The 14,992-nt window shown below is 62.8% G+C and overlaps 1 protein-coding gene across 1 annotated transcript; it reads left to right on the top strand.

Annotated features, from left to right (window-relative positions):
- Nucleotides 1-2,672: 2,672 nt before the first annotated feature.
- TMEM120A (transmembrane protein 120A) lies at nucleotides 2,673-13,304 on the top strand. The gene is made up of 12 exons (XM_054394447.1): nucleotides 2,673-2,747; nucleotides 5,311-5,429; nucleotides 5,855-5,971; nucleotides 6,395-6,454; nucleotides 7,809-7,904; nucleotides 8,612-8,701; nucleotides 9,209-9,274; nucleotides 9,945-10,006; nucleotides 10,943-11,035; nucleotides 12,188-12,252; nucleotides 12,851-12,919; nucleotides 13,013-13,304. Exons 1-12 carry the CDS (start codon nucleotides 2,673-2,675, stop codon nucleotides 13,124-13,126), a joined length of 1,026 nt encoding a protein of 341 aa, XP_054250422.1. The 3' UTR covers nucleotides 13,127-13,304.
- The last annotated feature ends 1,688 nt before the right edge of the window (nucleotides 13,305-14,992 follow it).

The following is a 14,992-nucleotide window of genomic DNA, read 5'->3' as shown; positions in this document are numbered from 1 at the left end:
CCTCTCACAGCCCTGCTGGCTGGCTTGGTGAGTGACAGCAGCCTTCCCACGGGTCCCATTCTGCTACAACAGCCAAACCTCTCAGCATGGCTCAGCCCTCATCAACATCCACCAGTGCTGCTGTGTGACACCCAAACCCAGTCCTGTCCTCTCCTGCCACGCTGGGAACTCCTCACATTTGACATCATGAAATAAAACACCACAGGAAACGCTCCCTGGCTGTCTCTGTGCTCCATGCTGGGCCAGGCTTGGGGCAGCAGTGGCCACCTGAGGGCTGTGATTGGGGATGGGGGAGGCAGGGAGGCTGTGGGGTGCAGGCTGGGGCCATGCTCTGTGCTCTGGCCCCCTCAGGGCTCTCCAGAGGGTCAGCTCCAGCAGGACACACATGAGGGGGTTTTCTGTGGGGCCTGGCAGTGGTCATGAACCTCTGGTCTGTTCCCTCATCTTTCACAGCAGGGCTGCTCCAGCCCTCCCAGAGCAGCACTGCTCTTTGAGGGGCTGCAGTGTGTCCAGAGAAGGGCAAGGAAGCTGGGGAAGGGTCTGGAGAACAGGGCTGGGGAGGAGCAGCTGAGGGAGCTGGGGGTGTTCAGCCTGGAGAAGAGGAGGCTGAGGGGAGACCTCATTGCTCTCTCCAGCTCCCTGAGAGGAGGCTGGAGCCGGGGGGGGATGGTCTCTACTCACTAGATACAATCAGAATCACAGAATCCCAGACTGGGTTGGGTGGGAAGGGACCTGTAAAACTCACCCAGTCCAGCCCCCTGCAGTCAGATCCCCAACCAGAGCAGGTTGCTCACAGCCCCACACAACCTGACCTGCACTGCTGCCAGCCATGGGGCAGCTCCCACCTCTCTGGGCAGCCTGGGCCAGGCTCTCCCCACCCTCAGGGTCAAACATTTCTCCTTCTCTCCACTCTCAATCTCCCTCTTTGAGTTCAAACCATCCCCCCTTGGCCTGTCCCAACAGGCACTGCTCAAAAGTCTGTCCCTAGCTTTCTGATCTCCCCTTGCAGCACTGAAAGGCCACCAGAAGCTCTCCCTGGAGCCTTCTCCAGGCTGCCCAAGCCCAACTCTCTCAGCCTGGCCTCACAGCAGAGAGCTTCCAGCCCTGCCAGCATTGCTGTGACCTCCTCCTGCCCTCCCCAACAGGTCCCTGCCCTTACAATTCCTTTGCCAAAAAAGCAACAGGCCAAGAACAAACGACCTCAGGTTGCCTCAGGGAAGGTTTAGGTTGGACATGAGGAACAATTTCTTCCCCTTGAGGGTTGGCCAGGCCTGGCCCAAGCTGCCCAGGGCAGTGGTGCAGTCCCTATCCCTGGAGAGGTTTCCAAGCTGTGGAGAGGTGGTGCTGAGGGCCATGGTTGAGTGGTGCCCTGGCAGTGCTGGGTGCAGGGCTGTGGTCCGGGCTGGGTTCAGGGCTGGGTTCAGAACTGGGTTCTGTACTAGGTTCAGAGCTGGGTTCAGGGCTGGGTTCAGAACTGGGTTCTGTACTAGGTTCAGGGCTGGGTTCAGGGCTGGGTTCAGAACTGGGTTCTGTACTAGGTTCAGAGCTGGGTTCAGAGCTGGGTTCAGGGCTGGGTTCAGAGATGGGTTCTGGGCTGGGTTCAGAGATGGGTTCTGTACTGGGTTCTGTACTAGGTTCAGGGCTGGGTTCAGGGCTGGGTTCAGAACTGGGTTCAGGGCTGGGTTCAGGACTGGGTTCAGGGCTGGGTTCAGAGATGGGTTCAGAGCTGGGTTCTGTACTAGGTTCAGGGCTGGGTTCAGGGCTGGGTTCAGGGCTGGGTTCTGTACTGGGTTCAGAGCTGGGTTCAGAGCTGGGTTCAGGGCTGGGTTCAGAGCTGGGTTCTGTACTAGGTTCAGGGCTGGGTTCAGGGCTGGGTTCTGTACTAGGTTCAGGGCCGGGTTCAGAGATGGGTTCTGTACTGGGTTCAGGGTTGGGTTCAGAGATGGGTTCTGTACTGGGTTCTGTACTAGGTTCAGAGCTGGGTTCAGAGATGGGTTCTGTACTGGGTTCAGGGTTGGGTTCAGAGCTGGGTTCAGAGCTGGGTTCTGTACTGGGTTCAGAGCTGGGTTCAGAGATGGGTTCTGTACTGGGTTCAGAGCTGGGTTCCGTACTGGGTTCAGGGTTGGGTTCAGAGATGGGTTCTGTACTAGGTTCAGAGCTGGGTTCCGTACTGGGTTCAGGGTTGGGTTCAGAGATGGGTTCTGTACTGGGTTCAGAGCTGGGTTCCGTACTGGGTTCAGGGTTGGGTTCAGAGATGGGTTCTGTACTGGGTTCAGAGCTGGGTTCCGTACTGGGTTCAGGGTTGGGTTCAGAGATGGGTTCTGTACTGGGTTCAGACCTGGGTTCCGTACTGGGTTCAGCGCTGGGCTCGGTGCTCTCCAAGGTCTCCCCCACCCAAACCACTTCGCTGCTCTCTCATTTGGAGCTTTCCCCTTTCGCAACCAGCTCGGTGCGCTCCGGCCCCGCAAACCCCAGCCCTGCCGTGGGCGGTTCCAGGCCAATCCCCCGGCGGCCGTCCCGCCCCGCCCCGCCCCGCCCCGCTCCGCTCCGCTGCCGCTGCCCCGGGAACCGGAGGGCCCCGCCCCCGCCGGGCCGTGCCGGAAACGGGCGGGAGGCGGCGGCCGCCCCTTGCCGCCAGCCGGGCCCGGGCCGTCCCCGCCGCCATCGCCGCCATGGCCGGCGGCAGCTCGGCCGCCGAGTGCCGGCGGGAGTGGGAGGAGCTGCAGGACGGCTTCCAGCGCATCCAGGTACCGGGACGGGGAACCGGCGACCGCTAACGGCCGCCGGGCAGCGGCTGACCCGCGGCCCCCTCCCGCCGGGCCGGGCGGCCCCGCGGCTGCTGCCGGCGGCGGGGGAAGCTGCGGGGAGGCGGCGAAGGGTGCCCGGGAAGCGTACCCGAGGCGGGCACCTGGGTGTCTCTGCCCGGAGTCCGGCGCTCTGCCCGCTGTGCCCCGGCTCTCGGGCACGGCTCACGGCCGGGCCGCGGGCAGAGGATGCCGGGGCTGCACCGGGCACCACCGGGGAGCCGTGCCTGGGCACTGGGCTTGGCAGGGCCCTCCGGGGCTCACCCCTTAGCCACCCTGCCGCCGACCTGGCCGTGGCTGTGGCAGCGGAGGTGACACAGAGATGTCACCTCGGGCACAGGGTGCTTGGCACGGCCCGGCCTGGCACAGGGTCTGCAGATGCTTCTTTGCCCTCCTCATTGCTCCTCTCAGCCCGGTGCCAGCAGGCTCAAAGCCAGCCTGGCGGCGCAGGCAGCTGGGAATCGAGGTGCCCTGTCCTGGCCACTTGCCCCTCTCCACCCTGGGCCCCCTTGCCCCGGTGCCCTGGCACCCACCAGGGGCTGTGTGCTGGGAAGGTGACTGGTGCTGGAGGAGCTTCCTCTCGCGCTGTGTAATCCCCAGAGCTGGGGAAGGAGTGGGCAGGGTTCAGCTCATGCCTGGGTCACCCCGGGAGAAGGTTGGCCAAGCATCTGCTGCTGCGGTTGGGATCAGCCTGCAGCAGTTCCCTTTCCCCCTCTGTGCCCCCAGGGAGCAGGGCAAAGCTGAGGCTGTTGCAGACACATCGCAGCTGTACCCAGCTGTGGGGCAAGGGAGGCTTTGAGAAACCTCCTCTTGCTCCACAGCCCTTGGGTGGATGTGTGGCATGGCCTGCCCTGAACCCTGTGGGCAGCCGCACGGTGCCAGCCCTGCCCTTTGCAAACCTGCTGCTCACCCAGGCTGGCACCCAGTGTGCTGCTCAGACCCTGGCATGGTGAGGGCAGCTGGCACAACAACCACTTGCTCACAGAGCAGGGCAAGGAGGTGACTCCAGGGATCACACAGGGAACGACCTTGCGAGGGTGCAGAGCCATAAATCCCTGCTGGGGGACCCAGGGCCATCCGGCCCCGTTCCTGCCCTGCAGCTGCCTGGCACTGGGGGCAGAAGGAGCTGTTTCCCTCCTCTGCATCTGGCTTTCACCTTTCTCCTTGGGGAGCAGCTGAAAGCTGCTGATAAGGAGCTCGATAAGAGCTGAGGAGGTTCCAACATGCTGCACCATGGCCTGGTCCAAGGGTTGCTGCAAGCAGCCTTTAATTCCCCGGGGAGGAGGCGTCTGGGCTGCCCAGGGCCGAGCTGAGGCTGCACTAGGAAGAGTCACACAAGAGGCTCTATTGCCTGGCACAAGAGTGGCATCTCCCCTTGCCCAGCTGTGGCTGGGTCACTGCTGCAGGAGGAGCCACAGCCCTGCTGCAGGCTCAGCCTCTGCAGCCAGCTCCTGCCAGCTCCCTGCAGGGGCTCAGGATGGAGCCCCAGAGGCAGCAGTCCCGACAGGGGCAGGTGCTGCAGGAACCTCCGGGCAGAGAGAGCTTCTCCTCCTGTCCCAGCAGTCAGAGCCACTGCTCCTGCATGGCCCTGGCCTTCAGCTCTAGCCCTGGCCCCAGCAACAACCTTTCCTCAGTGTTTGCCATCTGCTGTTCCCCAGTCAGTTCATCGCTTGAGTGCTGGGTCCAGTTGTGGGCTCCCCAGTTGAAGAGAGACAGAGAAGTGCTGGAGAGAGTGCAGGGGAGGCTGCAAAGCTGCTGAGGGGCCTGGAGCAGCTCTGTGAGGAGCAAAGGCTGAGAGCCCTGGGGCTGAGAGCCTGCAGAAGAGCAGCCCCAGAGGGGAGCTGAGCAATGCTCAGCAAGAGCTAAAGGAGCTGTGGGGGGCAAGAGGCTGGGGCCAGACTCTGCTCAGTGGTGCCCAGGGCCAGCACAAGGGGCAGCAAGGGGCACAAAGTGGAAGCCAGGAGGTTGCATGTGAAGAGGAGGAGAAAGTTGTTTGTTGTGAGGGTGCTGGAGGCCTGGAGCAGGCTGGCCAGAGAGGTTGTGGAGTGTCCTTGTGTGGAGAGCTTCCAGCCCCCCCTGGGCATTGTGCTCCTGGGCAAGCTGCTGTGGGTGCCCTGCTTGAGCAGGGCTTGGACTGGATGAGCTCCAGAGCTCCCTTCCAACCCCTCCATGCTGGGATTCTGGGATTCCTTACCATGGTCAATGGTTTGTCAACCACAGGAGCATCCCTGGCCTGGGGCCATGTTCTGGACTTCCAGAACCTGCAGCTGGAGGTGGGTGAGGCATGAGCCACGTGTGAGGACAGGCCCCAGGGTTGGTGATGGGTATCCCCCACAGCTGCTTCTCCCCTCGTGGAAGCAGGGCCAGCTGCAGGCTGTGGCCTCCTGCAGCTCCTGCCATGCCCAGCTGCTGTGCAGGTGCCCTTAGGGACAGTTCTTCCTCAGGGCACCTGAGGCCAGGGCTGGGTGGGCAGGCAGCTGGAGCCATGCTGGTCTCTGCTCCCCAGGACAATCACAAGCTCTACAAGCAGAAGCTGGAGGAGTTAACCAAGCTCCAGGATGGGATCTCCAGCTCCATTGCACGGCAGAAGAAGAGACTGAAGGAGCTGTCCCTGTCCCTCAAAAAGTGAGAGATGGCCTGCAGGGGGTGGGGCAGGAGGGCAGCCAGGGCAGGGTGCTGGAGCTCACCTCAGGGCTCTGTCTCTAACACAAACCTTGTGACTGGTGGCAAAGAGGAGGTCTGGACCCCCTCAGCTTCCCCCTCCCCTGCCCTGCCCTGTGCCCAGTTGCAGCTCAGGGCTCTGCAGTCACTTGTCCCCTCCTGCACAAAGCTGCCTTTGTCCTGCCTCAGTGCTGAGCAGCCTCCTCCCTCCTCACCTCCTCTCTCTCCCAGCCTGGCACAGGAGCTCACCCTGCAGCTGGGGTCATGGCCTTGCCTCCAGTCCATCCTCCCAGCCCTTGGGGTGCCCTTGTCCACCCCTTGAGTGCCAGCAGGGACAGGGCTGTGTGGCAGGGACCCTCCTGAAGCCAGCACCTCTGTGTCCTCCCCAGATGCAAAGGCCCCATGAGCCCTGAGCAGAAGGAGTCCATCAAGGAGACCCAGAACCTGATCAAAGAGAGGCAGAATGTTTTCTTTGAGATGGAGGCCTACCTGCCAAAGAAGAATGGGTAAGGGGCACCCTGCTGCCAGCTGCAGCCCCACACCCACCCTCTGTGTCCCTGTGCCTGTAACCTGCTGTCACCCTGGCACAGGAGGACGCCTGGGCAGGAGCCAGACTGAGCCTCTGCTGCCCTCATCCCCCTCTCTGCTTGCTGGTGTCCTTCACCTGCCCTTTAAAGGGAAGCAGTGCATGGCAGGGAGCCCTGGAGACCCCCCCCGGTGCCCACGGGAGCTGGGGGCACTGCTCAGCCTCCCCTCCCCCTGCCCCTTGGAGCAGTGCCAGTCCTGCCACTCACACTGCCTGGCAGCTCTGGCTGGGAAGCAGCTGGGGGCTCCTTCCCAGCCTTGGCAGTGGCAGCAGAAGGGGACAGCAGTGCCCAGCCCCTGTGCCAGCTGCCAGGCAGGCCCTGACTGCTGTGCTCTCTCTGCAGGCTGTACCTGAGTCTGGTGCTGGGGAACGTGAACGTGACACTGCTCAGCCAGCAGGCCAAGTATGGCCCCTGCCCCTCTGCACCCCCTGGCACCCCCCTCTACCCCCCTGGCACCCCTCTGCCCCCCTCTGCACCCTCCTGCCCCCCCCCTGCACCCCCCTGGCACCCCCCTGCATCCCCGTCTGCACCCCTCTAGCACCTCCCTGCACCCTCTGCCCCCCTCTGCACCCCCCTGGCACCTCCCTGCACCCCCTGCCCCCCTCTGCACCCCCCTGGCACCCCCCTGCTCTCCTCTGCACCCTCCTTGCACCCCCCTGCCTCCTCCCTGCCCCCTCTGTCCCCCCACCCCCCTGCTTCCTCTTGCCTCCCCCCTGCCTCTCCCCTGTCCCTGCTTGCCCCCAGCTGCCTCTCCCCCCCTCTCCCCCCTCTCTCCCCCTGCCTCCTCCCTGTCCCCCTCTGCCTCCCCCTGTCCCCCCCTGCCTCCCACACACGAGCACAGAGCAGCTGCCCCAGGCCATGGCAGGGCTGCTGCCACCTTCCTGGCACAGGTTCCCTTCCCAGAGTGTCCCTTCCTGTTCCCAGACCCTGCCCAGTCCTCCACCTTGCTGCCAGCTGCAGCCTCAGCTCTGAGCAGCTGCAGAGGGTCCCTGTCCAGGCTTCCCCTGTGGCAGAGCCTTCAGCAGGTGCAGGCTCACAGCCCCTGGAGGCCTTTCCTCTGCCCTTACCTTGGGTTTGGCCCACAAGGGTCCCTCCATGCTGGGCAGGAACACCCCAGGGGTGCCCGTGCAGAGCTGCCCCCCTCAGTGCTTCCCTTTGAAGGGCTGAGCAGGCAGCAGGCTGCCCAGGCTGGCAGGGGCTGGAGCCTTTGAAGCTGTCTCCCCTGGGTGACAGCAGCCTGGTGCTGGCCTCTCAGGGCTGGAGGTTGCTCTGGAGCATGGAATCCCAGACTGCCTTCAGTGGGGACCATCCAGTCCCACCCCCTGCAGCCAGCAGGGACATCCCCAACCAGAGCAGGTTGCTCACAGCCCCACACAACCTGACCTGCACTGCTGCCAGCCATGGGGCAGCTCCCACCTCTCTGGGCAGCCTGGGCCAGGCTCTCCCCACCCTCAGAGTCAAACATTTCTCTCTTCTCTCCACTCTCAATCTCCCTCTTTGAGGTCAAACCATCCCCCCTTGGCCTGTCCCAGCAGGTCCTGCTCAAAAGTCTGTCCCCAGCTTTCTGATCTCCCCTTGAAGCCCTGCAAGGCCACCAGAAGGTCTCCCTGGAGCCTTCTCTTCTCCAGGCTGCCCAAGCCCAACTCTCTCAGCCTTGTCCCAGAGGTCTCCACTGTCACTCTTGCCCAGCTGGGTGGGACAGGACACACCTCCAGCAGCCACCTTGCTCTGAGCCTGTCCCTGTGCTCCCCTGCAGGTTTGCATACAAAGATGAGTATGAGAAGTTCAAGCTCTACCTCACCATCATCTTACTCATTATCTCCTTCTCCTGTCGGTTCCTCTTCAACTCCAGGTGAGTCTGGCTTGGATGCCAGGCAGAGATCTCCTCCCAGGCTTCCTGTGTCCTCCTTGCCTGTCTTGAAAGCTCCTGAGCTGGGCAGGAGGTCCTGACACATGATGTGGCCACTGCCCTGGGGGCAGGGAGGCCTTTCATGGACTCAGGGTTGGAAGGGAGCTCAAGGCTCAGCCAGCTCCAACCCCCCTGCCATGGGCAGGGACACCTCACACCACAGCAGGTTGCTCACAGCCACATCCAGCCTGGCTGCAAACACCTCCAGGGATGAGGCTTCCACCACCTCCCTGGGCAACCTGTGCCAGTGTCTCACCACCCTCATGGGGAAGAATTTCTTCCTAACATCCAATCTGAATCTCCCCACTTCCAGCTTTATTCCATTCCCCCCAGTCCTATGTCTCCCTGACACCCTCCAAAGTCCCTCCCCAGCTTTCTTGGAGCCCCCTTCAGATCCTGAAAGGCCACAAGAAGGTCTCCTGGGAGCCTTCTCCTCTCCAGCCTGGCACAACCCCAACTCTCCTCACAGCAGAGCAGCTCCAGCCCTCCAGCTCTGCTTTTGTGGCTGCTGTGGTCTGGCTGTGGCCTGGGTGGGTGTTGGGGGGGCCAGGGGCTCCCTGCCCACAGGCTGTTGGCTGTCTTGGTGCCTGTGCCCTCAGCACATGGCAGTGGCTGTGCTGCCACCTTCAGCCCTCCCTCTGCCCCCCCAGGGTGACAGATGCTGTCTTCAACTTCCTGCTGGTGTGGTACTACTGCACCCTCACCATCCGGGAGAGCATCCTGATCAACAATGGATCCAAGTGAGCCCTGGGCCCTGCCCTGTGAGCCTCAGCAGCTGGCACCCTCCTCACAGCTCCACACTCCCCAGGGGAGCAGCTCCCTCCTGCTCAGGGGCTGCAGCAAACCCTGGCACTGAGCTGCAGCACAGGGCAGGAGGAGATCCCTGTGCAGGGGAGGTGGAGAGGGGAGGTGGTGATGGGAGGTGGGGAGGGGAGGTGGAGAGGGAGGGTGGAGAGGGGAGGTGGAGAGGGGAGGTGGAGAGGGAGTGTGGAGAGGGGAGGTGGAGAGGGGAGGTGGAGAGGGAGTGTGGAGAGGGAGTGTGGAGCAGCAGCTGGAGGAGCCCCAGCTCCTGGCTGCTGCCCTGGCCAGAGCTGCTGGGTCCTGCTCCATGCACAGCAGTTTCATATCCAGCCCTGCTCCTCACCTTGCCTGGGGGGCTGGGGGTGGCTGGTGCTGGGCTCTGCTCTCCTGCTGCCTCCTTGGGTCTTGCCCATGCTCAGGAGGCTCTTCTGTGGTCTGCCTTCCAGAATCAAAGGCTGGTGGGTGTTCCATCACTACGTCTCCACCTTCCTCTCAGGGGTCTTGCTGACCTGGTGAGTCTGCACCTCTCCACTTCTTGGCTGCAGAGTCCCTGGGCTGTGGCCAGCTCAGACTCAGAGGTCCTCCCTGCCCTGCTCCATGGTTATTGTTCTGCTCTGTGGATGTTGTGGCCTAACAACCAACTCCACACGTTGCTCTCCAGCCCCTCAGCAGCTCTGTGCAGCAGGCAGGCTCCCTGGGCTGGGAAGGCTGAGGGGAACCTTATGCAGGGTGGCTGTCAGGAGGGTGCAGCCAGGCTCCTTTCAGTGGCACCCAGGGAGAGGGTGAGGGGCAGTGGACATCAACTCAGTCACAGGAAGCTCCACCTCAAGATGAGGAAAAACTTCTTTGGTGTGAGGGTGCTGGAGGCCTGGAGCAGGCTGCCCAGAGAGGTTGTGGAGTGTCCTTGTGTGGAGAGCTTCCAGCCCTGCCTGGACACCTTCCTGTGTGACCTGTGCTCAGGGTCCTGCTTTGCAGGGGGGTTGGACTCCATGCTCTCAGGAGGCCCCTTCCACCCCCCTGGCATTCTGTGATTCTGTCCAACACCATCCCCTGCCTTGCAGTTCCTGTGGGAGGACCACCTCAGTGCTCTGCTTGGTGGGAGCTGGGGGGAGGCAGTGGTGCCCAGTGGGGCAGGCAGGGCTGGCTGCCAGCCCCAGCCCCAGCAGCTGCCTCTCTTCCCAGGCCGGATGGACTCATGTACCAGATGTTCAGGAACCAGTTCCTCTCCTTCTCCATGTACCAGAGTAAGTGCTGCTGTGTGCCTGGGTGATGGTCCCTGTGCCTGTGACATGTGGAGAACCATCTGCAGCTGCTCACAGCTCTCCTGGGTTTCTCCTTGGCCTCTGCCCTGCCCTTGTGTGCAGTCATCTCAGAGCTGAGGCAGGAGATGGTGCCTGGGTAGGAGATGCCTTGCCAAGGGCAAGGTCCTGCACCTGGGTTAGGGCAATCCCAAGCACAAATCCAGGCTGGGTGAGGAGTGGCTCAAGAGCAGCCTTGAGGAGAAGGCCTTGGGGGTGTCAGTTGGTGATAGACTCCCTAGGAGCCAGCAGTGGTCCCTGGCAGCCCAGCAGGCAGCTGTGTGCTGAGCTGCATCCAGAGCAGGGAGAGCAGCAGCACAGGGAGGGGATTCTGCCCCTCTGCTCTGCTCTGCTCAGACCCCACCTGCAGCACTGCAGCCAGCTCTGGGGCCCCCAGCACAAGAAGGACCTGGAGCTGCTGGAGAGGGTCCAGAGGAGGCCATGGAGATGATCAGAGGGCTGCAGAACCTCCCCTATGGGGACAGGCTGGGAGAGTTGGGACTGTTCAGCCTGGAGAAGAAAAGGCTCCAGGGAGACCTTAGAGCAACCTTCCAGTACCTGAAGGGCTCCAGGAGAGCTGGGGAGGGACTTTGGACAAGGGCTGGGAGTGACAGGATGAGAGACAATGGCTTTGAGCTGGGAGAGGGGAGACTGAGACTGGAGATGAGGAAGAAATTCTTTGCAGTGAGGGTGGGGAGAGACTGGCACAGGTTGCCCAGGGAGGCTGGGGATGCCTCCTGCCTGGAGGTGTTGAAGGCCAGGCTGGATGAGGCCTTGAGCAAGCTGGGCTGGTGGCAGGGGGTTGGGACTGGCTGATGTTGAAGGCCCCTTCCCAGCCAGCCCTTCAGGGAGGTGGTGGTGAGCAGAGCCCTGTCCCTGCAGGCCTGGTGCAGTTCCTGCAGTACTATTACCAGAGTGGGTGTCTGTACCGCCTGCGGGCGCTGGGCGAGAGGCACAACATGGACCTGACCGTGGGTAAGCCTCTGCCTTCCCTTCCTGCTCCTCCCCCTGCACCTGGGGCTGCTGCCAGCCTCCCTGCCCTCAGCAGGCTGCTGCCTGGCTCACTGGAGCTGGCAGAGGAGTTTGTGTTCTGAGGGTGCTCTGGCTGTGCTTTATGGGTGGCAGCTGCAAGGGCAGTGCCCCAGCAGCAGCTGTCAGCAGCAGCACCCTCCAGGCTGGGTGTGCTCCTGGGACCACCAGCTGGCTCCCTTGGGATGCAGGATAGCCATGGAGGTGGCTCCTGGCATCTGAGCTTCCTGCAGGAAGCTCCTTCAGCTGTGACAAGTCCCCAGGAGCCTGTAGGCTGCAGCTCTCCAGCCCCTGTGATGCTGAGTGCTGGGGTTGGGGGACAGTGGCCATGGGGGAGGGAAGCTCCTCCACAGCTCCAGAGGCCCTGTCCCAGCTGGGTGAGCACTGGGAACCCCTGCCCCAGTTGGGTGAGCACTGGGAACCCCTGTCCCAGTTAGGTGAGCACTGGGAACCCCTGCCCCAGTTGGGTGAGCACTGGGAACCCCTGTCCCAGTTAGGTGAGCACTGGGAATCCCTGTCCCAGTTAGGTGAGCATTGGGAATCCCTGTCCCAGCTGGGTGAGCACTGGGAACCCCTGTCCCAGTTAGGTGAGCACTGGGAATCCCTGTCCCAGTTAGGTGAGCACTGGGAACCCCTGCCCCAGTTAGGTGAGCACTGGGAACCCCTGCCCCAGTTAGGTGAGCACTGGGAACCCCTGTCCCAGTTGGGTGAGCACTGGGAATCCCTGCTCCAGTTAGGTGAGCACTGGGAACCCCTGCTCCAGTTGGGTGAGCACTGGGAATCCCTGCTCCAGTTGGGTGAGCATTGGGAACCCCTGCCCCAGTTAGGTGAGCATTGGGAACCCCTGCCCCAGTTAGGTGAGCATTGGGAATCCCTGCTCCAGTTGGGTGAGCATTGGGAATCCCTGCTCCAGTTGGGTGGGCACTGGGCATCCCTGCCCAGCCCCTGTGCCCCCAGCAGGGCTGTGGTAGCCAGGCAGGACTTGGCCAGGCACAGGGTTGCCTCTGAACCTGCCTGGCCACATCCTCAGGAGCTGGGCTCCAGCTGGTCCCCAGCCTGCACTTTCTGGGCCCTGACAAAATCCTTCATCCTTGGCAGAGGGCTTCCAGTCCTGGATGTGGAGAGGCCTCACCTTCCTGCTTCCCTTCCTCTTCTTTGGGCATGTGAGTGTGCACTGACCCTGGGGGAGCTGCAGGAGCCCTGGCCTGGGGCAGCTCATGCAGCACCAGGCAGCTTGGGCACCACCCAGGTGCCCCCAGGCTGCTGTGGCCATGTGCTGCTGATGCCAGGGGCAGGGAAATGTGTTCAGCAGTGTGGGGCTGCTGCCTTCCTCCAGCTGCCACCTCCACAACTTGTTGGGGAAGCCCTGGGGGGTGCTGCTGGGGGTCTGCCAGGTGCTCAAGTGAGGAGTGAAATACAGCAGAGGGGCTGGCTCAGAGAACCCTTCCAGAACCTTCCCAAAACCCTTCCTGAGCTTCAGCTCCTGAGCTGCTGCAGGTCCCTTTCAGCCTTGGTCAGATCCCTGAGGCCATGGCCAGAAGCAGTAGGCTGGGCTGAGGCATCCTCCTGGCTGCTGGGCTCCAGGAGGTGGGAAGCAAGGGGGAGATGTCCCCACTGGGGTCCCTCTGGCCCCATGCCTGGAGGGGGTTTCACTGCACCCTGGCCTCACAGGGGCTCTGCATGGGGTTTGTGCCTGGGGGGCAGCAGGGTGAGCCCCAGCTCTGGAGGCCATCCCCCCCTCACCTGCCCTCTCTCCTGCAGTTCTGGCAGCTCTACAATGCCATCACCCTCTTCAACATGCTGCAGCACCCCGAGTGCAAGGAGTGGCAGGTAAGGGCTGGGGGGTGCCAGGCAGCTGCCCTGGGGAGGGGGAGCCCCCCAGCCAGGCCCCTCCTGCTGACTTGTGCCTCTGGGGTCCCACAGGTCCTCATGTGTGGCCTCCCCTTCCTCATCCTCTTCCTGGGCAACTTCTTCACCACGCTGCGTGTGGTGCACCAGAAGATTCAGAACAAGAACAAGGACACGAAGCAGAACTGAAGGGGGCAGGGTGGAGCCCAGGACTTTCTCCACACCGGCTCCACCTCCTGGCCCCTCGCTGCCGTCCGGACTCTGCTGTCCCCCCGGGGCTGGGACGGAGCTTGGGGCTGCTCACAAATAGAGCTGTTGGCGTGGTCAGAGGTGCTGGATCCGTGCCTGAGTCCCTCACTTGGAGTCAGGAGCACCCTGCAGCTCCCCTGCCCCCTCTGCCTCCCTCCTCCAGCAGAGCAGGAGGCCAGGGACAGCTGCTCCCCTTCCTGCTGCCCTGCAGACCTTTGCTGGGATAGTTTCATCTCACACAGCTCCTGGGGGTGGTCAAGGCTCTCCCCAGCCCTGCAGGCAGGGCAGCTCCTGGGTGCAGAGGGAGGCCCTCAGCACTCCTGGGCTGGGAGCAGTCACTCCCCTGGCTGCCCCCACAGCCCTCCCTGCTCTCAGGACAGCTCAGGCTGTGCTGGCTCTCAGGGTGCCTTGGAGGCACAGGGGCTGGGGTGGAGGAGCTGTGGCACAGAGGGGTAGGAGCACCAGGAGCCTGCCCTGGGCTTCACCCTGGAGCTGCACAGACTCTGGTCTTGCATCTCTGGCTACAAAAATAAAGGGCAAGGGCTGCCTCAGGCCCTGGGGTGCTCCCAGAGCATGCTCTGCCCTGTGCTTGGGCTCAGCTGGCAGTGCCAGGGAGGGGAGAGAAGCCCTCTCAGTGCCCCACAGCAGGGCAGAGTGCAGCAGGGGTGGAAGGGCAGAGCTGTGAGCTCCCTCCCTTGGCACCCCCTGGCCAGCACAGCCCCATGCCAGGGTCAAGAATGAGCCAAGCAGAGCCCAGCAGGCCCCCAGTGCCCCTGCAGAGCAGGGGAGGAGAAGCTCTGCACCACCACCAGGAACTCTCTCTCCTAAGAGGAAAGAGTGAGGGCCCTGGGGCTGTTGAGTTGTGGGAGAAGGCTGAGAGGGAACCTGATCATTGTAAGAGCTGAGGGGGGTGCCAAGATGAAGGGGCCAGGCTCTTTTGGGTGGTGCCCAGTCACAGGACAGGGAACAACTGGGTACAAGCTGGAACCCAGCAAGTTCCACCTCAGCATCTGAGGAGAAGCCTCTTTGCTGGGAGGGTGCTGGAGGCCTGGAGCAGGCTGCCCAGAGAGGCTGTGGAGTCTCCTTGTGTGGAGAGCTTGCAAAGCCACCTGGACATGTTCCTGGGTGACCCTGCAGGGGAGTTGACTTGAGTTCAAGAAGTCCCTTCCAGCCCCTACCATTCTGTGATTCTGTGCCCCAGGCCAGAGCCAGCTGTCCCCTGCTGCCATCCCCTCTACCCTGCCAGGGCTCAGACTAAGCCCAGAGCTGCCACCAGTTCCCTCCCAGTTAGCAGCCACTGCTGCTCATCCCCAGCAGCGAGGGCAGGAAGGAAGCCACAGAAGCCACTTCTTGTATTCCAAGGGCAAATGTATTTAAATAATTTACAGTCACTGGAGAGCCTGCAGGGTGCTGAGCTCCCCCCCATGATTGAATCACAAAGATGGTAAAATAAAAACAGTATTTAAAAAATGAGAGCAGACAGCATGAGGAGGGGCTGGGCACAGGGGGTGCCAGCTGCAAGGACCCCCAGGGAGTGGGCAGGGCCCCCCAGGACAGGGCTCTTCTGGAGGGCAGAGAAGCCCTGCAGCAAAGGTGGGCAGTGGGGACAGGAGTGGGGTGGGGGCTGTGGGGTGCTGGTGGCACAAGGCAGCTCTGTGCCCCTTAGCCAAAGGGCACACAGGGTGTGAGGGAGACCAGGGCAGCTCCCACGATGCCCTCACCCCAAACCCCCAGTGCTGGGGGCTGCTGGCTCCTCCACCCTGTGGCTGTCCCCAGGCCAGGCTGGGCTCCAGCCCGGGGTCTAAG

The sequence above is a fragment of the Indicator indicator genome, chromosome 30 (assembly GCF_027791375.1).
Source record: "Indicator indicator isolate 239-I01 chromosome 30, UM_Iind_1.1, whole genome shotgun sequence".
Classification (NCBI taxonomy): domain Eukaryota; kingdom Metazoa; phylum Chordata; class Aves; order Piciformes; family Indicatoridae; genus Indicator; species Indicator indicator.
This window is presented reverse-complemented; position numbering and strand designations above follow the sequence as displayed.